Source organism: Heterodontus francisci, chromosome 20 (genome assembly GCF_036365525.1).
Source record: "Heterodontus francisci isolate sHetFra1 chromosome 20, sHetFra1.hap1, whole genome shotgun sequence".
NCBI lineage: Eukaryota > Metazoa > Chordata > Chondrichthyes > Heterodontiformes > Heterodontidae > Heterodontus > Heterodontus francisci.
In genome coordinates, this window is record NC_090390.1 from 91,657,345 (window position 1) to 91,684,986 (window position 27,642).

General features: G+C 49.5%; 1 protein-coding gene across 1 annotated transcript in view; it reads left to right on the forward strand.

The window, feature by feature from the left end:
* pprc1 (PPARG related coactivator 1) overlaps window positions 1–27,642 on the forward strand; it is a 42,472-nt gene that overhangs the window by 13,522 nt on the left and 1,308 nt on the right. The window contains exons 3-13 of the mRNA XM_068053244.1: window positions 5,434–5,881; window positions 9,410–9,565; window positions 10,842–13,668; window positions 17,323–17,376; window positions 17,468–17,501; window positions 17,760–17,827; window positions 17,988–18,783; window positions 25,740–25,901; window positions 26,095–26,197; window positions 26,762–26,883; window positions 27,235–27,386. Coding sequence (XP_067909345.1) covers window positions 5,468–5,881; window positions 9,410–9,565; window positions 10,842–13,668; window positions 17,323–17,376; window positions 17,468–17,501; window positions 17,760–17,827; window positions 17,988–18,783; window positions 25,740–25,901; window positions 26,095–26,197; window positions 26,762–26,883; window positions 27,235–27,386 — 4,888 coding nt within the window. The 5' untranslated portion in view covers window positions 5,434–5,467. The remainder of the gene's footprint in view (window positions 1–5,433; window positions 5,882–9,409; window positions 9,566–10,841; window positions 13,669–17,322; window positions 17,377–17,467; window positions 17,502–17,759; window positions 17,828–17,987; window positions 18,784–25,739; window positions 25,902–26,094; window positions 26,198–26,761; window positions 26,884–27,234; window positions 27,387–27,642) is intronic.

The window sequence follows — 27,642 nt, forward strand, 5'->3', positions numbered from 1 at the left end:
ACTTAAATAAGGGCAATTATGAAGGCATGAAAGTGGAGCTAGTTAAAGTGAACTGGTAAATCAGGTTAAGGGATAAGTCAATAGAGATGCAGTGGCAGACGTTTAAGGGGATATTTCAGAATACACAGAATAGATACATTTCAACGAGAAAGAGAAATTCCAAGGGTGGGACCCACCATCCGTGGTTAACTAAAACAGTTAAAGATAATTTCAAACTTAAAGAAAAAGCCTATAATTACGCAAAGATGGGAGGAAGGTCAGAAGATTGGACAGAATATAAAAAACAGCAAAGAACGACTAAAAGATTAATAAGGAAGGTGAAATTAGCATACACGAGAAAGCTAGATAGAAATATAAAGACAGATAGTAAGAATTTCTATAGAGTCATACAGCACAGAAACAGGCCCTTCGGCCCATCATGTCTGTGCCAGCCATCAAGCACCTATCTATTCTAATCCCATTTTCCAGCACTTGGCTCGCAGCCTTGTATGCTATGGCGTTTCAAGTGCTCATCTAAATACTTAAATGTTGTGAGGGTTCCTGCCTCTACCACCCCTTTCAGGCAGTGTGTTCCAGATTCCAACCACCCTCTGGGTGAAAAAAATTTTCCTCAAATCCCCTCTAAACCTCCTGCCCCTTACCTTAAATCTATGCCTCCCGGTTATTGACCCCTCCGCTAAGGGAAAAAGTTTATTCCTATCTAATCTATCAATGCCCCTCATAATTTGGTATACCTCAATCGTGTTTCCCCCCCCCCCCCCCCCCCCCCCTCAGCCTTCTCTGCTCCAAAGAAAACAACCCTAGCTTTTTCAGTCTCTCTTCATAGTTGAAACACTCCAGCCCAGGCAACATGCTGGTGAATCTTCTGAAGAGGGGGTTGCTGAACAGTCAGAGGTCGTGGTACACATTGGTACCAACGACATAGCTAGAAAGAGGGATGAGGTCCTGCAACAAGAATTTAGGGAGCTAGGTAGCAGATTAAAAAGCAGGACCTCAAAGGTTGTAATCTCTGGATTACTCCCAGTGCCACGTGCTAGTGAGTATAGGAATAGGAGGATAGAGCAGATGAATGTGTGGCTGAAGAGATGGTGCAGGAGGGAGGGCTTTAGTTTCCCGGATCACTGGGTCTGTTTCTGGCAAAGGTGGGACCTGGACGGGTTGCATCTGAACCGGAACGGGACCAACATCCTTGCTGAGAGGTTTGCTAGTGCTTTTGGAGAGGGTTTAAACGAATTTGACAGAGGACTGGGATACAGAGTGGAGTTACAGTAGGGGGTGATGCACAGTCAAATATAGAAGAGAAACTGAGTCAGTCTGGAAGGCAGAGCAAATATCAACCTGTTAAGGCACAAGTGAAAAATGCAAGGCTGGATTGCATCTATTTTAATGCAAGGAGTCTTACTAGTAAGGTAGATGAATTGAGGGCATTGATTAGCACATGGGATTATGATATTGCTATCACAGAGACATGGTTGAGGGAGGGACAGGACTGGCAGCTCAATATTCCACGGTGTAGAATCTTCAGGCGTGACAGGGGAGGGGTTAAAAGAGGAGGTGGTATTGCACTGTTGATCAAGGAGTCAATGACTGCAGTAAGGAGGGATGATATCTTAGAAGGGTCCTCGAATGAGGCCATATGGGTAGAACTTAAAAACAAAAAAGGGGCAATCACTTGACTGGGAGTGTACTACAGGCCTCCAGACAGTCAGGGAGAGATAGAGGAACAGATATGTAGGCAAATCTCAGAGGTGTAAAAATAATAGGGTAATATTGGGGATTTCAACTTCCCCAATATTAACTGGGATAGTCTTAGTGCAAGAGGCTTAAAGGGGGCGGAATTCTTAAAATGCATACAGGAGAGCTTTTTGAGCCAGTATGTAGAAAGTCCTACAAGAGAAGGGGCAGTACTGGACCTAATCCTAGGGAATGAAGTCAGACGTGGTAGAAGTGGGGGAGCATTTTGGGGATAATGACCATAACTCTGTAATATTTAAGGTAGTAATGGAAAAGGACAAAGACGGACTGGAATAAAGGTACTGACTTGGGGGAAGGCTGATTTCAATATGATAAAACAGGATCTGGCCAAAGTGGGCTGGGAGCAGCTACTTGTAGGAAAGTCTACATCAGACCAGTGGGCATCATTCAAAGAGGAAATAGTGAGAGTTCAGAGCCAACATGTACTCGTTAAGGTGAAGGGTATGACCAACAAATCCAGGGAACCCTGGATGTGAAGAGATATAGAGGATTGGATAAGGAAAAAAAAAAGAGGCTTATGGCAGATTCAGAGCGCTGAAAACAGCAGAGTCCCTAGAGGAATATAGGAAGTGTAGGGGGGTATTTAAAGTAATTAGGAGAGCAAAGAGGGACATGAAAAAACACTGGCGGGCAAGATAAAGGAAAATCCTAAGGTGTTTTGTAAGTATATTAAGGGCAAGAGGATAAGCAGGGAAAGAGTAAGGCCCATTAGGGACCAAAGTGGCAATCTGTGTGTGGAGCTGGAGGATATAGGTGAGGTTTTAAATGATTACTTTTCATCTGTGTTCACTTTGGAGAAGGACGATGTAGGTGTAGAGGTCAGAGAGGGGGATTGTGATATACTTGAACATATTAGTATTGAAAGGGAGGAAATTAGCAGGCTAAAATCCCCAGGCCCAGATGAGATGTATCCCAGGCTGTTATGTGAGGCAAAGGAGGAGATAGCAGGGGCTCTGACACAAATTTTCAAATCCTCTCTGGCCACAGGAGAGGTACCAGAGGACTGGAGGACAGCGAATGTGGTTATTTAAAAAAGAGTTAACAAAGTGAGTGTTGGTCCTATAAAAAGTGAGTCTGGACATTTAATAATGGATAATAAGGAGATGGCAGATGAATTGAACAGATATTTTGCATTGGTCTTCGCTATTGAATAACATCCCAATATTAGCTGTAAGTCAGGAAATGGAAGGGAGGGAGGAACTCAAGAATATTCCAATCACCAAGGAAGTGGTATTGAACAAATTATTGGAGCTGTGGGCTGACAAGTCCCCGGGTCCTGATGGACTTCATCCTGGGGTGTTAAAGGAAGTGGCTAGTGAGATAGTTGATGTGTTAGTTTTAATTTTCCAAAGTTCCATAGATGCAGGGAAGGTTCCTTTAGATTGGAAAATAGCAAACATAACCCCTTTATTCAAAAAGGGAGGGAGACGGAAAGCAGGAAACTACAGGCCAGTTAGCTTAACATCTGTATTAGGGAAAATGTTAACTATTATTAAAGATGTTATAGCAGGGCATTTAGAAAATTTCAAGGTAATCAGGCAGAGCCAGCATGGTTTTGTGAAAGGGAAATCATGTTTAACCAATTTATTGGAGTTCTTTGAGGGAGTTGCATGTGCTGTGGATAAAGGGGAACCGGTGGATGTATTGTGCTTAGATTTCCAGAAGGCATTTGATAAGGTGCTGCATCAAAGGTTATTGCAGAAAATAAAAGCTCATGGTGTAGGGGGTAACAAATTGCCATGGATAGAAGATTGGCTAGCTAACAGGAAACAGAGAAGGGATAAATGGGTCATTTTCTGGTTGGCACGAATGGTGTGCCACAAGGATCTGTGCTGGGGCCTCAACTTTTTACAATTTATATAAATGGCTTGGATGAAGGGACCGAAGGTATAGTTGCTAATTTTGCTGATGACACGAAGATAGGTAGGAAAGTAAGTTGTGAAGAGGACATGAAGCTACAAAGGGATATAGATAGGTTAAATGAGTGGGCAAAGACCTGGCAAATGGAGTATAACTCCAGAGAAGGATGAAGGGGGACATGATTGAGGTATACAAAATTATGAGGGGCATTGATAGGTTAGATAGGAAGAGGGTTTTCCCTTAGCGGAGGGGTCAATAACCAGGGGGCATAGATTTAAGGTAAGGGGCAGGAGGTATAGAGGGGATTTGAGGAAAAATATTTTCACCCAGAGGGTGGTTGGAATCTGGAATACACTGCCTGAAGTGGTGGTAGAGGCAGGAACCCTCGCAACATTTAAGAAGTATTTAGATGAGCACTTGAAACGCCATAGCATACAAGGATACGGGCCAAGTGCTGGAAAATGGGACTAGAAAGTGAGGGTGGCACAGTGGCGCAGTGGTTAGCACCGCAGCCTCACAGCTCCAGCAACCCAGGTTCGATTCTGGGTACTGCCTGTGCGGAGTTTGCAAGTTCTCCCTGTGACCGCGTGGGTTTTCGCCGGGTGTTCCGGTTTCCTCCCACAGCCAAAAACTTGCAGGTTGATAGGTAAATTGGCCATTATAAATTGTCCCTAGTGTAGGTAGGTGGTAGGGGAATTGAGGGAAGGTGGGGATGTGAGAGGGTAATGGGATTAATGTAGGATTAGTATAAATGGGTGGTTGATGGTTGGCACAGACTCGGTGGGCCGAAGAGCCTGTTTCAGTGCTGTATCTCTAAATAAATAAATAAAAACAAAAAAGGTGGGCCAGTCATGCTCTGAAATTATTGAATTCAGTGGTAGGCTGTAGTGTCCCAAATTGGGAAATGAGATGCTGTTCCTCGAGCTTGCGTTGATGTTCACTGGAGCACTGCAGCAATCCCACGATAGAGATGTAAGCATGAGAGCAGGGGGGTGTCTTGAAATGGTAAGCAATCAAAAGTCCATTGTGGATTAAATTGGATAAAAGCAAAATACTGCAGATGCTGGAAATCTGAAATAAAAACAAGAAATGCTGGAAATACTCAGCAGGTCTGGCAGCATCTGTGGAGCGAGAGAGAGAAGCAGAGTTAACATTTCGGATCAGTGACCCTTCATCAGAACAGCCAGACCTGCTGTGGATTAAATTGGAGCAGGGTGTGGCCCCTTTGTCCTTTCCAAGTATTGTCTATTACTATGCAAATGTCTTTCTGGTCAAGGGTCGTGTGGGGTATTTTTTTAAAAACAAGTTCTTTCTTTACTCGAGTAATAGTTTAAAAATCAATGTTCAGATGGTGAAGTTAATGTGTCTCATTCTTGGCAGGTGGGGGCCTGCATGACACTCAAATTATCGCAGTCCGAAATAGGATAATTAAAGCCCCTATTGTGACCACTCTACAGTTCTTGCACATCTGTGATTACTCTGCAGATTTACTCCACTATCTCTATCTCTCTCTCTCTCTATTTGGAGATCTATAGAGTACCCCTAGTAATGTGATCATACCCTTTTTACTTCTCAACTCGAACCAAATAGATTTTGCTCTTGCCCCTTCAAGGATATCCTCTCTTTCTAACACTACAATGTCTTTCCTAATCAGTACTGCCACATAAAGGCCTGCTCAGGTCACAGTTAAAAAGCCCGACCCAAATTGACAGAACCACATCAGACCCGACCCGGCCAGAGTCCCTCCATTTTTTTTCCCACGCCTGACCCGACCACCGGAATGTTCCCTTTACCTATCTTGCGACTCCCAATCTTCAGGAAGTTGCGGCATGAGTATGATGACTTCATAGAGATGCTCACTGCGCAGACTCCTTCTGGGAGCCGAGCGGACCTGCGGGGAGAATCATCGGCCGAGGAGATGGTAAATAGAGGCCGAGGATCACGGCCTGGTTACTTACCTACCGGGAGTGGAACAGACCTGCGGGGAGAATCACCGATCGAGGAGAGGATAAATAGAGGCCGAGGATCATGGCCTGGTTACTTAACTTCCGGGAGTGGAACAGACCTGCGGGGAGAATCACCGATCAAGGAGAGGATAAATAGAGGCCGACGATCACGGCCTGATTACTTACCTACCGGGAGCCGAGCGGAGTGTAGTGGACCTGCGGGGAGAATCACCAATCGAGGAGATGGTAAACACAGACACAGTCCAGGCGCGCTGGAGTGTTTGAAAAAAACATCAGTGACATCACAGGAAAGCTGCAAGGTGATTGGTTAGTGAGTAACTGCTGTTAGGGAATAGCTCTAAATAGCAGGCTTAGTAACTAAGGTAAGAAAGGTCAACAGTTTATTTTCATATATAGTAAGTAGTGTTTTTTAAGGAGTTCTGCAGTAACAAGGACCAAAGAAGAAGGGCCCTAGAGTAATTGATATTATTTGATATTAAGCATCTTTCAAAAGGTTTAATTCAAAGTGTTAAGTCATGGCAGGAGAGCTCAAAGCCGTGGTGTGCTCCTCGTGCTCTCTGTGGGAAGCCGGGAACAATTCCAGTGCCCGGGACCAGCATGTGTGCAGGAAGTATCTCCAGCTGCAGCTCCTGGAAGCCCGTGTTTCAGAGCTGGAGCGGCGGCTGGGGACATTGTGGAGCATCCGCGAGGCGGAGAGTATCATGGATAGCACATAAAAGAGGTGGTCACACCGCAGGCTCAGACTCCACAGGCAGGAGGGGAATGGGAGACCACAAGGCAGAGCAAGAGGACTAGGCAGGCAGTACAGGAATCTCCTGTGGCTATTCCCCTGCAAAACAGATATACTGCTTTGGATACTGTTGGGGGGGAATGGCCTCTCAGGGGAAAGCAGCAACAGCCCAATTCATTGCACCACAGTTGGCTCTGCAGCACAGGGGAGGAGTAAAAAGTGTGGGAATGCAATAGTTATAGGGGATTCAATTGTAAGGGGACGAGATAGGCGTTTCTGTGACCACAAACGAGACTCCAGGATGGTATGTTGCCTCCCTGGTGCTAGGGTCAAGGATGTCTCAGAGCAGTTACAGGACATTCTGAAGGAGGAGGGTGAACAGCCAGTGGCACAAAACTGGGTGGGAGGGTGAGCTGTGAGGAGGATGCAGAGAGGCTTCAGGGTGATTTGGACAAGTTGAGTGAGTGGGCTAATGCATGGTAGATGCAGTAGAATGTGGAGAAATGTGAGGTTATCCACTTTGGTAGCAAAAACAGGAAGGCAGATTATTATCTGAACGGCTATAAACTGAGAGAGGGGAATATGCAGCGAGACCTGGGTGTTCGCTGAAGGTAAGCATGCAGATGCAACAGGCGGTAAAAAAGGCAAATGGTATGTTGGCCTTCATAGCGAGAGGATTCGAGTACAGGAGCAGGGATGTCCTGCTGCAATTATACAGGACCTTGGTGAGGCCAAACCAGGGGTCATAGTCTAAGGATACGGGGTAAACCTTTCAGGACTGAGATTAGGAGAAATTTCTTCACCCAGAGAGTGATGAACCTGTGGAATTCGCTAACACAGAAAGCAGTTGAGGCCAAAACATTGTATGTTTTCAAGAAGGAGTTAGATATAGCTCTTGGGTCAAAGGGATCAAAAGGTATGGGGCGAAAGCAGGAACAGGCTACTGAGTTGGATGATCAGCCATGATCATAATGAATGGCGGAGCAGGCTCGAAGGGCCGAATGGCCTACTCCTATTTTCTATGACCCACAGTTTCCTACTTTGACATCCCAGACTCCCAGCTCAGGTAGGTTTTTTACTTTTAACACTTCTTGCGGTGTGTGTCCGAGCCGACCCAACTCGAACCTGACACGTCGTCGGGGCCCATGGGGTTCGGGTCAGGTAGCAACCCTTTACTGCCACCCCACCTCCCTTTTTTCCTTGTATAGTAAGTGCTCGGCCCTTGCCATTTTGAAGCCACATTTCCGTCAGTTCCACTATTTCATATTCCCATGCTGCTATTTGTGTTTGCAGCTCACCAACCTTATTCACCACACTTTGTGATCTTTGAGGAGATGTTTCAGCTGTAGGCCAGGTACATTCCAACAAGGGCTAAAGATAAGGAAACCAAAGCCAGGCCTCCTTGGATGACGAGCAAGATAGAGATTATGATGAAACACAAAGTGAGGATCAGGTCAAATAGAATAATTTGAGAGGGAAGTGAAGAGGAAAATATGACTGGCAAAGAGAATGAAAATAGAATGGCAGTCAATAGAAAAGGGACCCCAACAATCTTCTGTCAGCAAGTAAATATTACCCTGGTAGTAAGAGATGGGGTGGGGCCTATTCGGGACAAAGATGCGAGGCAAGGCTCGAATTCTTAATGAGTACTTTATATCAGTGTTTACTGAGGAAGAGGATGCTGACAAAATATTGGTAGAAGCGGAGACGGTAGAGGTAATGAATGGGGTGAAAGTTGATGGGAAAGATGTACTGGAAAGGCTGGCTGTGCTTCGAGTGGATAAGTCGCCTGGTCCTGATAGAAATAATCATGGAAAAAATCAACAGGCACATTGGAGAGGTTTGAGTTAATTAGGGAGAGCCAGCATGGATTTGTAAAAAGCAAATCGTGCTTGACTAATTCTGTTGACTTTTTTGATGAAGTCATGGAGAAAGTTGATGAAGAGATAGCAATGGATGTTGTCTGTATGGATTTTAAGAAAGCTTTTGGTAAAGTAGCACATAAAAAGCTGGTAAAATTGAAGCTCTTGAAATAGGAGGGTCATTGTCGGCTTGGATAAAAATTGGCTTAAGAACAGAAAACAGTGAGTCTTGATAAATGGTTGTTTTTCAGACTGGAGTCTGCTGTCAGTAGTGTTCCCCGAAGTTCAGTGTCAGGACCGCTGTTTTTTCTGATGTATAAATAAAATGACTTGGATATTGGAATACAGAGTAAAATTTCAAATAGTGAGGCTGATCCAAATCAGCTGCAAAAGAACATAGAGAGGCTAGCAGAATGGGCATACAAGTGGCAGATAGAATTTAATACAGACAAATGTGATGCATTTTGGCAGAAGGAATAGGGAGAGACGATATAGACTAAATGGGACAATTATCAAGAGTATGCAGGGACAGAGGGACCTGAGGGGTCATGTGCATAGATCTTTGAAGGTGGCAGGACATATTGAGACAGTGATTGGTAAAGCATATGGCATCTTGGACTTCATAAATAGAGGTCATTGAGTACAAAAGCAGGGAAGTTATGCTGAACCTTTATAAAGCCCTGGTTAGGCCACAAATAGAGTATTGTGTTTTGGTCACTACACTTCAGGAAGGATGTGAGGGTCCTTGAGAGGGTCCAGAGGAGATTTACCAGAATGGTTCCAGGGATGAGGGATTTTAGCTCCAAGATTAGTTTGGAGAAGCTGGGGTTGTTCTCCTTCAAGCAAAGGAGATTGAGGGGAGATTTGACAGAGAAGTACAAGATTATGACAGGTTTGGATAGGGTAGACAAAGAAATGCTGTTCCCATTAGCTGATGGTGCAAGGACTAGGAGATACAAATTTAAGATATTGGGCAAAAGATTCAGGGGTATGTGAGAAAGAACTTTACGCAGCTAGTGGTAATGATCTGGAACTCTGATGCTTGAAGAAAATATCTTGTGTTTCTCTGGTCTGGACTTTTGACCTCCTGGGTGGGGGGAATTGCAGTGTGTTGTGGGTATGTTTTTTGTGCTTTCGCTGTCCCCTGATTCATGTCAGTTTTGTGTTCACATCCTGCTTATGTGTGTCAGTCTGACTCAGACCCTGTCCTAACACTAACCATGCCTTATTTCCAGAATAAACAACTGCTGGATGAGGAGAGTGAGGCAACACTGCTGACAGCTCTGACTGAGATACTGGACACTGTCGATGATGAAAACCCCTCACCCTTCGACTCAATTCCCGACTCTGAGATATTTGCTTTACCAAAGGGTGGGCGTGGGTGCTCTCTGGTAAGTGAGGCTGATGGGACTGTATGGTGGAAGGGGGCGCTCGGATTGAAATAATGTGGGATGCAAGGATGTGCGGGGATGCTGCTTAATAGCTGGGTGATATTACATAGGAAGAGAAGACATTCATTTAGCCTCTCAAACCTGATCTATTAGATCACAGCTGATCTCTGTCTCAACTCCATCTACTCAGAGGGTTGTGAATCTTTGGAATTCTCTACTCCAGAGGGCTGTGGAAGCTCAGTCATTGAATATGTTTAAAGCAGAGATTGACAGATTTCTAAATACAAATGACAAAAGGGGATATGAGGGTAGTCTGGGAAAAGGGTATTGAAGTGAATGATTAGCCATGGTCGTATTGAATGGCAGGGCAGGCTCGATGGGCTGAATGGCCTACTCCTGCTCCTATGTTCCTACCTGTCTTTGCTCCATATCTCTTGATGGCCTTACCCAACAAAAATGTATTAATACAAAAAATACTGCGGATGCTGGAAATCGGAAATAAAAACCAGGAACTGCTGGATGTACTAGATCTGTCAGCATTTGCTGTGAAAGAAACAGTTAATGTTTCATTATCTGTGACCTTTCATCAGAACAAAATTTATTAATCTCTGTCTTGAAAACTCCTTTTGATCCCCAGCATCCACAGCCTTTTGGGGCTGGGAGTTGCAGATTTCCACTTCCCTTTGTGTGTAAAAAGTGCTTTCTGATTTCACTCCTGATGACCGAGCTCGAATCTTAATGTTGTGCTCCCTTGTTCTGGATTCCTCATCAGAAAAAATTGTTTTTAAATAGTATTTACCCTATTGAATCCCTTTATCAATTAAATCACCACTCAACACCTAAACTTAAGCAAATATAAACGGTCAGTATAATTTAACCCTTTAACCCCCGGTATCATTCTGGTGAATCTGTGCTGCACCCTCTCCAAGGCCAGTCTATCCTTCCAGAGATGCAGTGCCCACAACTGGATTCAGTTACTCCAGCTGGGATCTGACCAAGGCTCTTTACAACAGAAGCATCACTTCCTCCTTTTGTATCCCAACTCCCTTAAAATAAAGGCCAACATTCTATTAGCCTTTCTAATTACTGTACTCAAAGATAGAAATCCTTTTCTACTCCCACAGCTCCTAGTCTCTCACCATTTACAATATATTCTGATTTGGTCACAGTGGATGGGCAACTCTCTCGTTTCGAGCTGTTTTGTGCGCTTACTCTCTGTTGTGCTCTCACACGGGCTCTCCCTCACTCTCTCTCACACATTGTCATTCCCTCATAGGTTGGTCGCCAGTCGTGTGCCGTGCTTCCAGATTCGGGGAAGGAACTTTTTACACACTGGGTCCCAGCTGCTTCCAAGGGTCCAAGTACCTTGTGGAGATTGGAGAAGCCCAAGAACAGGAGCTTTGGAGAGGGGATTTCACAGCAGCGTAGTGATGGCGAGGAGGAGGACGAGGATATGATCAATAATGGGCAGGGTGTATCAGAGTCTGGCAGCGAACTGCTGGACTTGCACTCGGGTGAACAGCTGAATACGCCTGGGTTAGAGAGCGGTGTAACGCTTCTAATTGGACAGAACTTGCCATGTGGATTCAATATGAAGCATGTTTCACTGTCTGACCTGGTCAAGTATGTTCACCCTTACTGTTTGCCCATGGAGGCAGGCACGGACTCGGCGGGCGGTGTGATTGAGCTGGACGTTCAGGTGGTCCAGGAGGGAGAGGTGCTGGACCTGGAGATACCGACGGTCCTGTGTCAAGGCAGTGAGTGCCTGCCAGGAGGGACAGTTGAAATTGGCACGGGGCTGGCCGCTGGCAAGGAACCTGGCCCAGAGAGTCAGCTGCAAACCTTGGAGCAACAGGAGGTCTTACCTGCCCCTCCAGTGCAGCAGGAGAGTCCCCCAGTCCTTGTAAGGAGAAGAGGACGGCCAAGGAAAACTCTAAAACCCACAAAGACTCCGGTTATTGGCGTGCAGCAAGACAGCACTGAAACACCGCATTCACACTCCGGCCTTCAGACACTGCTTCAAACAACAGAAAACAAGAAGGAAACTCCCAGTGAGGCCCAACCACTACTGGCACCCAGGAAGCAGGAGGGGCTGGCTGTTGCTTTACAAGAATCCAGACTTTTAGCCCAGCAGATGGAGGAAGTGAAATTGGGTGCGAGGAGAATCCAAACCAGAGGCAGGACTGCTGCCGGGAGGGAGAGTAGACAGAGGGCCACAGTCAGCAAGGTTGCACAGGGCCAAAGGAAGCCATCACCATCTGAAACCTGGTCTGCACAGAGAGGCTGGAGCTTCCCCTGGGTACAGGAAAGGGCAGTGGAGCCTCCAGAGACTGCAGTGAAACAACCCACACACCCTGAACAGCAGTCGGAGAGGATCAGCACCCAAGCTTTGTGCATTGATCCTGATCCTGATCCTGACCTTGTCCCGCCTCCCAGGGCCGACCCCGCTGCGGCCCCCCAGGCTGACCCCAACCCTGCCCCGGCCCCCCGGGCCGACCCCACCCCGGCCCCCCGGACGGACTCTGACCCCGCCCTGGCCCCCCAACTTCCTGCCTGTGATGTGCCTTCTCCTGTGGTCCCTGCAAACGGCAGCAATGAGCCCAGACTGCGACCAATCAGTCTCCAGCAGTACCGACTGCGACTCCAGCAACGGCAACAACAGAGCGCCCTCTCCGCACACGCGAATCCGCGGTTTAGCAGTGACTCCAGCCGCAAGAGTGCTTGGCCCATTGTCCCCATTCAGTCCATCGTCCAGGGGGAGCTCAGCGTTCTGCCGCTGGAAACCGCTGGACACGTGGTCAGCGGACAGGCTATGGGGCGTGATGGGCAGCTGTCAGCCCCTCCTGCCCGCAACCTGACCCCTCCGGCCCGGACCCTGATCCCACCAACCTTGCCCCCAGCCACCTTGGCCCCGCCTGTCAGAGCCCTGCTGCCACCCTCTTTGGCCCCGCCTGTCCGGGCCCTGGCCCCGCCTGTACAGGCCCTGGCCCCGCCTGTACAGGCCCTGACCCCGCCCACCTTGGCCCCGCCTGACCGAGCCCTGACCCCACCCGCCTTGACCCCGCCTGACCGAGCCCTGACCCCACCTGACCGAGCCCTGACCCCGCCTGACCGAGCCCTGACCCCGCCTGACCGAGCCCTGACCCCGCCTGACCGAGCCCTGACCCCGCCTGACCGAGCCCTGACCCCGCCTGACCGAGCCCTGGCCCCGCCTGACCGAGCCCTGGCCCCGCCTGACCGAGCCCTGGCCCCGCCTGACCGAGCCCTGGCCCCGCCTGACCGAGCCCTGGCCCCGCCTGACCGAGCCCTGGCCCCGCCTGACCGAGCCCTGGCCCCGCCTGACCGAGCCCTGGCCCCGCCCACCTTGGCCCCGCCTGTCCGAGCCCTGACCCCACCCAGCTTGGCCCCGCCTGTCCGAGCCCTGCTGCCACCCTCTTTGGCCCCGCCCATTCAGGCCCTGGCCCCGCCTGTCTGTGCTCTGGCCCCACCTGTCCAGGCCCTGGCCCCGCCCTCTTTGGCCCCGCCTGTCCTGGCCCTGCCCACTTTGACCCCGCCTGCTCAAACACTGACCCTGGCTCTGCCCGCCCGGGTCCTGATCCCACCCTCTCTGGCCCCACCAGGCTGCGCCATCATCAGAGAACAGCCACCCGAGTTTCAGTACAAGTCAAAGCAGGAAGTGGTGAAACCAGCAACGCTCCAATGGGACCTGAACCCACCGGCCCAAACCCGGATCCCGGCCCTACAACCTCGGCAAGTCCAGGACACGCCAGCCCTGACACTCTGCATGGGAGCAGTCCTCACTCCAACAACCCTGGCCAAGTTACCTGCAGAGTGCCCCTCATCAGTGCCTGCAGTTTCGGCCCAGGCTGCTGCAGTCAGAATGCGCAGTACCACCCTAGGGGAGGATGTTCTATCCCAGCAGAACAACTTGCTGCAGGCTGAAGCTGTCAAGGTGTCCACTGTGCAGACTGTGCTAGTCAAATCTCCACCAGCGTTGGTCCCCAAATCTGCACCAATGCAGCAGCTCCAGTCAACAGAGGTAGCCCTAGCACAGCAAGAGGTTGATCAGGGAACACTGAATTCTGCAAAGGACAACCCTAAAGGTGTGTAAATATTGGCTGACAGGTCGAGGGTGTATAAGGGCTGTGAGAATGAATGAGGGAGGGTATATCCCAATAAATCCTGGCCAGTGTTTGCCTTGGCATGTCACATCCTGGTCTGAGTGATCCGAGGTGATCTGAAACCCCCAGGAGAGTGTCTGTCTCAGGTCTTAACTGCAGGCATTGCTTTGCCAGGTTTTGCCTCTATCTTTAATACAAGGACTCAGTGTCGGCAAGCTATTCACCTGCTACTGGCGTCACCGCGGGGCCCATTGCGGACCTGGAATTGTGACTGCTCACAACCCAATATAGGTACAAGTTTTTTTAATTTAATGATTAAGTAAATTTATTAAGTACTATCATCCAGACACTCAATGATAACAGTTAACATAGGCAATAGGATACCACTGGTTCAGTCGAGCCCCAGACCATAGAAATCCGGTTGCTGTGGCACTGGTTCTTGAGACCTTGCGTTGACCGAAGCCGTTCTCGTTTGTCATTCTGTTCTTTAGAATGTGCACCGAGGGTCTCGGGAGTTGATCTATTATACCCCTTTCTGGGCCAAGCCTTTCCCATGATTGATTAGTTTACCTTTGAGTAGGATTAAAAACCTCATCTTTATCCTGATTAGGTTACCGGAAGCTCTTGCCCACTTGATCAGTTTGTTATGGCCTTGATTCCTTTATCATTGTCATGATATCAGGGGACATAGTTAGCATTTAAGTGTAATTTACAAAAGTTATGACGTTACAGAACCATGTCTGTGATTAAAGACACATTCCACTCAGCAATTTGGACCGTCTTGGTTCTCAACCATTTATAAAGGCTGGCTAACATCGTAAAGGATTATTAAAAGAATTTGTTACAAGAATGTAATTCATAAAAATACTCATTCTTACAGTGCATAAGGGCTTTGCAAATGAATGAGGGAGGGTATATTCCAATAAATCCTGGCCAGTGTTTGCCTTGGCATGTCACAGCCTGGTCTGAGTGATCCGAGGTGTGAAACCCCCAGGAGTGTGTCTGTCTCGGGTCTTAACTGCAGGCTATTGCTTATTTGCCAGGTTTTGCCTCTATCTTTAATACAAGGACTGCCACTCAGTGTTGGCAAGCTATTCACCTACTGTCTTAAAGGCTGACAAATCCCCAGGGCCTGATAATCTACATCCCAGAGTACTAAAGGAAGTGGCCCTGGAAATAGTGGATGCATTGGTGGTCATCTTCCAAAATTCTATAGACTCTGGAGCAGTTCCTACAGACTGGAGCATGGCAAATGTAATCCCACTATTTAAAAAAGGAGGGAGAGAAAAAACGGAATTACAGACCAGTTAGTCTTACATCAGTAGTGGGGAAAATGCTAGAGTCTATTATAAAGGATGAGATAGCAGAACACCTGGAAAGCATAAACGGGATTGGACAAAGTCAGCATGGGTTTACGAAAGGGAAATCATGCTTAACAAATCTACAGGAGTTTTTTGAGGATGTAACTAGTAGAATAGATAAGGGAGAACCAGTGGATGTGACTTATTTGGATTTTCAGAAGGCTTTCGATGAGGTCCCACATAAGAGGATAGCGTACAAAATTAAAGCACATGGGATTGGGGGTAATATACTGGCATGGATTGAGAATTGGTTAATAGACAGGAAACAGAGTAGGAATAAACGGGTCTTTCTCCGGGTGGCAGGCAGTGACTAGTGGGGTACCGCAGGGATCAGTGCTTGGGCCCCAGCTATTCACAATATATATTAATGACTTGGGTGAGGGAACCAAATGTAACATTTCAAGTTTGCTGATGACACAAAGCTGGGGGGAATGTGAGCTGTCAGGAGGATGCAAAGAGGCTCCAATGTGATTTGGACAAGTTGGGTGAGTGGGCAAATGCATGGCGGATGCAGTATAACGTGGATGAATGTGAGGTTATCCACTTTGTAAAAACAGAAAGGCAGATTGTTATCTGAATGGTGATAGATTGGGAAAGGGGGAGGTGCAACGAGACCTGGGTGTCCTTGTACACCAGTCACTGAAAGCAAGCATTCAGGTGCAGCAAGCAATTAGGAAGGCGAATGGTATGTTGGCCTTCATTGCAAGAGGATTTGCGTACAGGAGCAAGGATGTTTTACTGCAGTTATACAGGACTTTGGTGAGACCACATCTGGAGTATTGTGTGCAGTTTTGGTCTCCTTATCTGAGGAAGGATGTTCTTGCCATGGAGGGAGTGCAAAGAAGATTTACTAGGTTGACTCCTGGATGGCAATATTGACGTATGAGGAGAGATTGGGTTGACTAGGCCTATATTCACTAGAGTTTAGAAGAATGAGAGGGGATCTCGTAGAAACCTATAAAATTCTAACAGGACTAGACAGGCTAGATGCAGGGAGGATGTTCCCAATGGCTGGGGAGTCCAGAACCAGGGGTCACAATTTCAGGATACAGGCTATGCCATTTAGAACCAAGATGAGAAGTTTCTTCACTCAGAGGATGGTGAACCTGTGGAATTCTCTACCGCAGAAGGCAGTGGAGGCCAAGTCATTAAATATATTCAATTAATGCCAAAGGGATCAAGGGATAGGGAGAGAAAGTGGGAACAGGGTACTGAATTGGACCATCAGCCATGATCTTTTTTGAATGGCAGAGCAGGGCAGAATGGCCTACTCCTATTACTATGTTTCTACTGGCATCGCCGTTGGCCCCAGTGAGTCCTTGTTGTGTATTTGAACTTTTATTGAGGGTATTGGACAGTGATCAGGAGCAGGTCCCCTGCTGCCTTTATCACTGGGCACTGAGGGCAGTTATATTGTGCTAGCTTGGGTCAGCTAACATTGGTGTGGGTCGATAACTAGATCACCGGGGGTCTGCTGTCTGTTGATACTATAAATAAAATATTGACCTGATTGAAGTGTGGCGGTAACTGAGGGCTGAGACTCCAACTAAGTGCAGGCTGTGAAAAACTATTGTTTTTGATACATTAGATCTGTAAAATAGCCCACAAAACTGAACTTCAAGTAAATGTGCAGTGTCCCCACTCTCTGGTCCAAGAGGGTATTGCCAGGGCCTTCACTCCACATAATAATTACACACGGGGTTTACACTGATTACACGCGAAGTACATATGCCTGATGCTGGTTACTGTACATGCCAGTAAGCTTTACACTGATTACTGTACACAAATTACATGCTAACTATACAATTTACACCACTACTAAATACACCTAACGCTGGTTACTGTACTTGCTAATTACACACAGGCTTTATGCTGATGATGGTGCACACTGTCAGATATATTGACATACAGGGCTGGAAATTCTAGCTAACATTTGAAATCTGAGAGAGCGAATCCTGTGTGGGAATCACATGTGCCCAGTGGGGAGGGGTGGGTGCAGTTGATGCAGGCCCTAACTCAGTGTTTGCTGTCCAGAGGAACAGTTGGTGCAAGTTAACCAGAATTCTCCTGTTCTTTGGGTTAGGGCACATTGTGCGGATGTTGATCATGAGATGGGATCACAGTGGGCTTGCATGAAGTGGGAGTGGGTACGGGGGATGTGTGCAGGGAGGAGGAGTGGGTGCGGGGGGTGTGCAGGGAGGTAAGAGTCTGTGGCTGGGGGTTGGGTACCCTGGATGTTTTAGTTTCAGTCACTGATGGTTTCTCTCCCCACCAGGTATCGAGGCGGCCGATGTGATGAGTTTGCTCGAACAGTTCGAAGTCACGGAGGGTGAGGCGAGTTTCTGTTTGGTATGGTGGGTGGGGCTGGGAGCTGGGATTGGCTGGTTTTCCTGTCTGATGTCTTTTTGTACCCTTTGCAGCCACAGAGGAGCCGCCTCCTGGAAACAGCACTGGGTGAGTACAGTCCGAGCTCAGGAGCAGCAGTTGGGTGGGTCAGCCTTTCCTTCCTTCTGTGTCTGACTGGCTGTCCCGGTGTGGGGGAGGGACATGGCATGAAGTAGGTGAGGATCTTGTCAGGGATTGGGGGTGTTAGCCACAGGGGGTGATGAGTGTCCTTGAAGTGATGATGGGAGGGGGCGAGTGTTCCTCGTTTGGGGTAGGGATGGGGTTCTTGGCCTGCAGACGATTCTCTGAGCCTTGTTGTGTTTTCAGGTCAGAAGTCTCAGAGGAGTGCAAGCTGCTGGATCACATATTTGGGGCTGAATTGGCGAGTACTGCAGGTGAGTCTCGAATTCACTGGATGGGAGTGTGGCTAGGGTAGTTGTGCAGAGAATGCCAGGGGCTGACTTTCCCTTTGAGCAGTCATTGTATGTACAGATTCTCAGCGGGGAGGGTTTATAGGTTTGGCTGTTTCTGATGCCTGTCTGTGTCTGTTTGCAGGTTTGACCCCTCCAGCGACTCCACCTCACCAGATTTGGAAATCTGTTCCCCCAGTGGGCTTTCTTGGAAAGCGGAAGTCGCAGGGAGTGGAGAGTATCCCGGGATCTCCACTCAGGACCGTGAAGCTAATTGAACCGAAACCTCTGCCACAGAATAACAGGACAAAGTGTGTGGCAAGTGTGAGCCCCCAGCCTCCACCTGAAACCACACTCACTGCCCTCCTCGGCTTTGGGGATCATGTATATTGTTTACCCAGAGTTAGCACCCAGCCATTATCGCACAACATCTGTCCTCCAGTCGTGGCTCAGCCAGATGTTGGCTGCCGTTGGAATGTTAAGCGCCAAGCGAGTATCACCATTAAACCCATTACCTTGTTGAATCATCAATGTCTGAGCCTGACTCACCGGGTCCTGACAGCTGAAGAGCAACAAGTGTCTGAGCCTGGCAGGAATGGGAACACATCAGACTTCCAAGAAACACCTCAGGAAGCTCGGGCATCTTTTAACAGTCTTCCCACCGGAATAGCAAGCGTGGACCCCGGGAGGAGCTGCTCGCAGGCAGCAGGCACTAGAAATGTTGGATGTGACGCTGCCCTAGGCCTGAAGGGAGGCTGTTGTGCGACTATGTCTCCCTGTAAGAATGGAGAGACTAAGGAAGGCAAACCTTTTGATTCTCCCCATGGTTGTTCAAGGACTCTGACCTCCCCATGCTACAGGCACCAGCGATATTCCAGCTGCTCCAGTTCCAGCTCCACATCCCGGTCCAGGTCCCATTCTCCTGCACAAAAGAGGAGACGGTAAGATTTAAATGAAAAGCCTTCACTTCAACAAGAGAACAAAGTTTTAAATGTGTCAAATGTACATTTATGATTTAATCTTGGAACCAACCAATCAAGCCTGAAACCTGTCAAATTATTGAAAGGAGTCTGGGTACATAGATCATGAACAGATGCAGAAAATAATCAAACAGGCTAATGGAATGCTGGCCTTTCTATCTCGAGGACTAGAATACAAGTGGGTAGAAGTCATACTTCAGTTATACAAAACCCCGGTTAGACCACACCGGGAGTTACTGAGCAGTTCTGGGCTCCACACCTAAGGATATATTGCTTTGGAGGGAGTGCAGTGTAAATTTACCAGAATGATACCTGTATTCCAAGGGTTAAATGATGAGATTATACAAACTAAGGTTGTGTTCCCTGGCATTTAGATGGTTATGGGGTTATTTGATTGAACCTAAAGGTGTTAAGGAGAACAGACAGGGTAAATTGAGGGAAACTATTTCTGTGATTGGGGAGTCTAGGACTAGGTGGCAGAGTCTAAAAGTTAGAACTAGACCTTTCAGGAGTGAAATTAGGAAACATGCCGACACACAAAGGGTGGTAGAAGTTTGCAACTCTCTTCCACAAATGGCAGTTGTTGCTGGATCAATTAATTTTAAATCTGAGATGGCTAGATTTTTGTTAACCAAATACATTCAAGGATATGGGGTAAAGGCGGGTATATCGGCTATAATCTCATTGAATGGCAGAACAGGCTTGAGGGGCCGAATGGCCGCCTCCTGTTCCCATATTCCTATTTTGTCCAGTGGCACTAGTTTAAACCTCTATCCATTCCTTCCTCCCCCTCCCCCAACTCTTGTTAAATTGCCAGCACACCCCCTGTTAGGGGGAAATGGCCACCACCCCTCGCCCACCCATCCCAGGTAAAGCAATAATTGCATCATGGATGAGGTTGACCTAGAATCATAAAATGGTTACAGGAGGAGGTCACTTAGCCCCTCGTGTCCATGCAGTTCTCTGGAAGAGCAACTCACCTAGTCCCACTGCCCCACCTTTTCCCCCGTAATACTGCAAAAAAAAAAAAATTTCTCTTCAGATAATTATCCAATATTTTTTGAAAGCCACGATTGATTGTGCCTCCACCACACTCTGACAGTGCATCCCAGGTCCTAACCACTCGCTGCGTAAAAATATTTCTCCTCGTGTCGCCTTTGCGTTTTTTGCCAATCACCTTAAATTGATGTCGTCTGGTTCTATATCTTTCAGCCAACGGGAACAGTTCCTCCCTATCTACTCTGTCCAGACCCCTCATAATCATGAACACCTCGATCAAATCTCCTCTTAATCTTCTCCAAGGAGAACAGTCCCAGCTTCTCCAATCTATCCATATAACTGAAGTTCCTCATCCCTGGAACCATTCTCATGAATCTTTTCTGCACCCTTCCTAATGCCTTAACACCCTTCTGATTGTGTGGTGCCCAGAATTGGACACAGTACTCCAGTTGAGGCTGAACCAGTGTTTTATACAGTTTTATTATAACTTTGTTGTTTTTGTACTTTATGCCCCTATTTATAAAGCCCAGGATCCCGTTTGCTTTGTTAACCGCTTTCTGAACCTGCCCTGCAGCCTTCAATAATTTGTGCACATATACACCCAGGTCCCTCTGCTCCTGCGCCCCTTTATTTTATATTGCCTCTCCTTCCTACCAAAATGCATCACTTCACACTTTTCTGTAGAAAATTTTATCTGCTTGTCTGCCCATTCCACCAGCCTGTCTACGTCCTCTTGAAGTTTATCACTGTCAAAGAACAAAGAAAATTACAGCACAGGAACAGGCCCTTCGGCCCTCCAAGCCTACGCCGATCCAGATCCTCTATCTAAACCTGTCGCCTATTTTCTAAGGGTCTGTATCTCTTTGCTTCCTGCCCATTTATGTATCTGTCTTGATACATCTTAAAAGACTCTATTGTGCCCGCGTCTACCACCTCCACTGGCAATGCGTTCCAGGCACCCACCACCCTCTGCGTAAAGAACTTTCCACGCATATCCCCCCTAAACTTTTCCCCTTTCACTTTGAACTCGTGTCCCCTTGTAATTGAATCCCCCACTCTGGGGGGAAAAAGCTTCTTGCTATCCACCCTGTCTATACCTCTCATGATTTTGTACACCTCAATCAGGTCCCCCCTCAACCTCCGTCTTTCTAATGAAAATAATCCTAATCTACTCAACTTCTCTTCATAGCGAGCACCCTCTATACCAGGCAACATCCTGGTGAACCTCCTCTGCACCCTCTCCAAAGCATCCACATCCTTTTGGTAATGTGGCGACCAGAACTGCACGCAGTATTCCAAATGTGGCCGAACCAAAGTCCTATACAACTGTAACATGACCTGCCAACTCTAGTACTCAATATCCCGTCCGATGAAGGAAAGCATGCCGTATGCCTTCTTGACCACTCTATTGACCTGCGTTGCCACCTTCAGGGAACAATGGACCTGAACACCCAAATCTCTCTGTACATCAATTTTCCCCAGGACTTTTCCATTTACTGTATAGTTCACTCTTGAATTGGATCTTCCAAAATGCATCACCTCGCATTTGCCCTGATTGAACTCCATCTGCCATTTCTCTGCCCAACTCTCCAGTCTATCTATATTCTGCTGTATTCTCTGACAGTCCCCTTCACTATCTGCTACTCCACCAATCTTAGTGTCGTCTGCAAACTTGCTAATCAGACCACCTATACTTTCCTCCAAATCATTTATGTATATCACAAACAACAGTGGTCCCAGCACGGATCCCTGTGGAACACCACTGGTCACACGTCTCCATTTTGAGAAACTCCCTTCCACTGCTACTCTGTTTCCTGTTGCCCAGCCAGTTCTTTATCCATCTAGCTAGTACACCTTGGACCCCATGCGCCTTCACTTTCTCCATCAGCCTACCATGGGGAACCTTATCAAACGCCTTACTGAAGTCCATGTATACGACATCTGCAGCCCTTCCCTCATCAATCAACTTTGTCACTTCCTCAAAGAATTCTATTAAGTTGGTAAGACATGACCTTCCCTGCACAAAACCATGTTGCCTATCACTGATAAGCCCATTTTCTTCCAAATGGGAATAGATCCTATCCCTCAGTATCTTCTCCAGCAGCTTCCCTACCACTGACGTCAGGCTCACCGGTCTATAATTACCTGGATTATCCCTGCTACCCTTCTTAAACAAGGGGACAACATTAGCAATTCTCCAGTCCTCCGGGACCTCACCCGTGTTTAAGGATGCTGCAAAGATATCTGTTAAGGCCCCAGATATTTCCTCTCTCGCTTCCCTCAGTAACCTGGGATAGATCCCATCTGGACCTGGGGACTTGTCCACCTTAATGCCTTTTAGAATACCCAACACTTCCTCCCTCCTTATGCCGACTTGACCTAGAGTAATCAAACATCTGTCCCTAACCTCAACATCCGTCATGTCCCTCTCCTCGGTGAATACCGATGCAAAGTACTCGTTTAGAATCTCACCTATTTTCTCTGACTCCATGCATAACTTTCCTCCTTTGTCCTTGAGTGGGCCAATCCTTTCTCTAGTTACCCTCTTGCTCCTTATATATGAATAAAAGGCTCCTCGCAGTTCACAATATCTCGAAGTTTTGTGACATCTGCAAATTTTGAAATTGTGCCTGTACCGCAAGTCTAGGTCATTAATGTAGATTGCTGGGGAACTTCACTATATACCTTCCTCCAGTCTGTAAAACAACTGTTCCTAACCACTGTTTCCTGTCACTCAGCCAGTTTGCTTCTGTCCTTTTCATTCCATGGGCTCTTTGCTGACAGGTCTGTGTGTGGCACTTGATCAAATGCCTTTTGGAAGTCCATGTACACCACATCAACCGTATTACCCTCATCAACCCTCTCTGTTACCTCATCAAAAATCTCAAGCAAGGCACCAGACCAAAAAACCTCTGGAGCATCTCTCACTGAGTCCTCCTTATAGGAAAGAGTGCTCTGTTGTCCATAAGGTTACAGCAGCGACTGACCAATCCTGTGCTCTGTAGATGTGGAGAGCTAGTGCATGTGGGCCAACCTTGCAGTGGGTGTATGGTGATGGTGAGAAGAGAACCACCTCAACCCCTGCAGTTAGATCGTGGCTGCCATATCCTTTGATACCCTCACCCAACAAACATCCATCTATCTCAGATTTTCCAAACAGAACGGCCTGGTTCTAATTTTAAAGTTATGCCCCGTTCTCTGGACTCTCACCAGAGGAGATAGTTGGTCTACCCTACCAACTCCTTTAATCATCAGCAGAATTAGATCTCCCCTCAACCTTCTAAATTCCAGGGAATACAAACCATTTTATGCAATATGTCCTCTTAATTTAACCCTTTATGAACAAAAGAAATAGAACAGGAATAGACAATCCGGCCCATCGTGCCTGCTCCAACTTGTTTCTTTCTGGTAATCTGTGCTGCACTCTCCAAGACTAATATCTTGCCTGATGTGCAGTACTCCAGATGTGACCATGATGTTCCAGATGTGGTCTGACCGAAGCTCCCTGCAAAAAGCAAAGTCTAGGCTAAATTCAGTGGAAATCCATGAGTACATGATCCACACTGATACTTCAGTGCAGTACTGAGGGAGTGCCGCACTGTCGGAGGGTCAGTACTGAGGGAGTGCCGCACTGTCGGAGGGTCAGTACTGAGGGAGTGCCGCACTGTCGGAGGATCAGTACTGAGGGAGTGCCGCACTGTCGGCGGGTCAGTACTGAGGGAGTGCCGCACTGTCGGCGGGTCAGTACTGAGGGAGTGCCGCACTGTCGGCGGGTCAGTACTGGGGGAGTGCCGCACTGTCGGCGGGTCAGTACTGGGGGAGTGCCGCACTGTCGGCGGGTCAGTACTGGGGGAGTGCCGCACTGTCGGCGGGTCAGTACTGGGGGAGTGCCGCACTGTCGGAGGGTCAGTACTGGGGGAGTGCCGCACTGTCGGAGGGTCAGTACTGGGGGAGTGCCGCACTGTCGGAGGGTCAGTACTGGGGGAGTGCCGCACTGTCGGAGGGTCAGTACTGGGGGAGTGCCGCACTGTCGGAGGGTCAGTACTGGGGGAGTGCCGCACTGTCGGAGGGTCAGTACTGGGGGAGTGCCGCACTGTCGGAGGGTCAGTACTGGGGGAGTGCCGCACTGTCGGAGGGTCAGTACTGGGGGAGTGCCGCACTGTCGGAGGGTCAGTACTGGGGGAGTGCCGCACTGTCGGAGGGTCAGTACTGGGGGAGTGCCGCACTGTCGGAGGGTCAGTACTGGGGGAGTGCCGCACTGTCGGAGGGTCAGTACTGGGGGAGTGCCGCACTGTCGGAGGGTCAGTACTGGGGGAGTGCCGCACTGTCGGAGGGTCAGTACTGGGGGAGTGCCGCACTGTCGGAGGGTCAGTACTGGGGGAGTGCCGCACTGTCGGAGGGTCAGTACTGGGGGAGTGCCGCACTGTCGGAGGGTCAGTACTGGGGGAGTGCCGCACTGTCGGAGGGTCAGTACTGGGGGAGTGCCGCACTGTCGGAGGGTCAGTACTGGGGGAGTGCCGCACTGTCGGCGGGTCAGTACTGGGGGAGTGCCGCACTGTCGGCGGGTCAGTACTGGGGGAGTGCCGCACTGTCGGCGGGTCAGTACTGGGGGAGTGCCGCACTGTCGGCGGGTCAGTACTGGGGGAGTGCCGCACTGTCGGCGGGTCAGTACTGGGGGAGTGCCGCACTGTCGGCGGGTCAGTACTGGGGGAGTGCCGCACTGTCGGCGGGTCAGTACTGGGGGAGTGCCGCACTGTCGGCGGGTCAGTACTGGGGGAGTGCCGCACTGTCGGCGGGTCAGTACTGGGGGAGTGCCGCACTGTCGGCGGGTCAGTACTGGGGGAGTGCCGCACTGTCGGCGGGTCAGTACTGGGGGAGTGCCGCACTGTCGGCGGGTCAGTACTGGGGGAGTGCCGCACTGTCGGCGGGTCAGTACTGGGGGAGTGCCGCACTGTCGGCGGGTCAGTACTGGGGGAGTGCCGCACTGTCGGCGGGTCAGTACTGGGGGAGTGCCGCACTGTCGGCGGGTCAGTACTGGGGGAGTGCCGCACTGTCGGCGGGTCAGTACTGGGGGAGTGCCGCACTGTCGGCGGGTCAGTACTGGGGGAGTGCCGCACTGTCGGCGGGTCAGTACTGGGGGAGTGCCGCACTGTCGGCGGGTCAGTACTGGGGGAGTGCCGCACTGTCGGCGGGTCAGTACTGGGGGAGTGCCGCACTGTCGGCGGGTCAGTACTGGGGGAGTGCCGCACTGTCGGCGGGTCAGTACTGGGGGAGTGCCGCACTGTCGGCGGGTCAGTACTGGGGGAGTGCCGCACTGTCGGCGGGTCAGTACTGGGGGAGTGCCGCACTGTCGGCGGGTCAGTACTGGGGGAGTGCCGCACTGTCGGCGGGTCAGTACTGGGGGAGTGCCGCACTGTCGGCGGGTCAGTACTGGGGGAGTGCCGCACTGTCGGCGGGTCAGTACTGGGGGAGTGCCGCACTGTCGGCGGGTCAGTACTGGGGGAGTGCCGCACTGTCGGCGGGTCAGTACTGGGGGAGTGCCGCACTGTCGGCGGGTCAGTACTGGGGGAGTGCCGCACTGTCGGCGGGTCAGTACTGGGGGAGTGCCGCACTGTCGGCGGGTCAGTACTGGGGGAGTGCCGCACTGTCGGCGGGTCAGTACTGGGGGAGTGCCGCACTGTCGGCGGGTCAGTACTGGGGGAGTGCCGCACTGTCGGAGATGCTGACATTTGTGTGGGTGTTAAATCGAGGCCCCGTCTGCGATCTCAGATGAATATAAATGCTGCAACAAGAGTATTTTGAAGAACAAGGGAGTTCTCCCTGGCAACACTGTGTAGTCGGCCTGTGACAGTTGCTGGAAGACAAGGTGAAGGAACGAGTTAATGTTTGGCCATTAACCCTTCTGTGTTTGGGAACAGATACTGCAGGAGACGATCCCGTCATTCCCGACACAGTTCGCGATCAGATTCCAGATCCAGCTCACGTTCCAGATCATATTCCAGATCCAATTCAAGATCTGATTCTGGATCCAGATCCAGATCCAGATCTAGATCCTCACGGAGATGCAGCATCCGAATGAGGTGAGTAGTCACTGACCCTGGGCGGGGTTTGTAGGGGTGGGGAGGTGGGAGGGGGTTCCTGGGGGGGTCAGACATCTCGGGGTGGCGGGGGGAGGTGTTTCCCTGGGCTCTGTTCCGGGTGCAGTAATCTCCTGCCCCGTTTGCTGCTTGCTCTGAATGTGCAGGTCAATTTTAACTGTTGCTGCTCCTCTAGTTATTTCACAGATGCTTATGATCCATACATTGAGGAACCGAGAAATCGATATTTGAGACACGAAGCTCGTGCACGGAACAGCCGCCGGAGGGAGCTCGCTATCGTAAGCACAGCATTCCATTGCTGTTCCCACACCTCGGCTCAGACCAAGGTGGCAAAATCAGGGTCCCCCGCTGTGAGGGGGCGCGATCCCTGACCCCGGGGTCCCCCGCTGTGAGGGGGCGCGATCCCTGACCCCGGGGTCCCCCGCTGTGAGGGGGCGCGATCCCTGACCCCGGGGTCCCCCGCTGTGAGGGGGCGCGATCCCTGACCCCGGGGTCCCCCGCTGTGAGGGGGCGCGATCCCTGACCCCGGGGTCCCCCGCTGTGAGGGGGCGCGATCCCTGACCCCGGGGTCCCCCGCTGTGAGGGGGCGCGATCCCTGACCCCGGGGTCCCCCGCTGTGAGGGGGCGCGATCCCTGACCCCGGGGTCCCCCGCTGTGAGGGGGCGCGATCCCTGACCCCGGGGTCCCCCGCTGTGAGGGGGCGCGATCCCTAGCCCCCTCGAGCTTTTCCCCCTCCATCAGTAATTGGGCACTAACGGGTGTAACTGTAGATAATGTACCACTGAGAGTCGGAGCCAAGGGACAGTAATTCCTGTCACATCTGGATTTTTTTTTCTAAATAGGAAGAACGACGAGTTGTTTATGTGGGGAAAATCAGGACTGGAATGATGCGTGAGGAGCTGAGGAGACGATTTGAGGTGTTTGGAGAAATTGAGGATTGCAACATTTATTTCAGGAATGAAGGGTAAGATCTGAATCTGCTGGGTGTTGATCAGGGAGAGTTCAGTCACTCTTCCCTTCCCAGTTCCATTGAACAAGCCTGTGCACTTTTGGAGCATCTTTGATGTGAGGCCCTTGGGCACCTTACTGTCGAGCTCTGGTGGCTGGCTCTGTAAAACAGCAGCAGCTATGTGTGAAAGCATGCCGGTCTGTGGTGCTTCCACTCCTCCTGCATGCAGTGGATGATTTTCTCTGCTCTGTGTTTTGTTTAAATTCAGATCAGCTCTCTCTCTCTCTCAGTATTTTAGCAAATAAGTTAAATTTCTATTCAGTCTGGTTCTTCCCACTTTTTCTAACTGGATGTGATTTCTTTCAGAGATAACTACGGGTTTGTCACGTATCGTTACACCTGTGACGCGTTTGCTGCTATTGAGAATGGGCAGACATTACGCAAGCCTGATGAGTTGCCCTTTGACCTCTGTTTTGGTGGCCGGCGGCAGTTTTGTAAAACCAATTATGCGGATCTAGGTGAGTTTAGGAAAATGCAAACTGAAATTGAACCTTCAGTTTACCTGTCTTTCTCCCCCCATCCCTAATTGCCCTTGAGAAGGTGGTGGTGAACCGCAGCATTCAGTGTGCGGTAGGTGCGATTAGGAAGTGAGTTCCAGGATTTTGACCCAGCGACAGTGAAGGAACAGTGATATAGTTCCAAGTCAGGATGGTCTGTGACTTGGTGGTCCCAAGCATCTGCTGCCCTTGTCCTTCTAGGTGGTAGAGGTCGCAG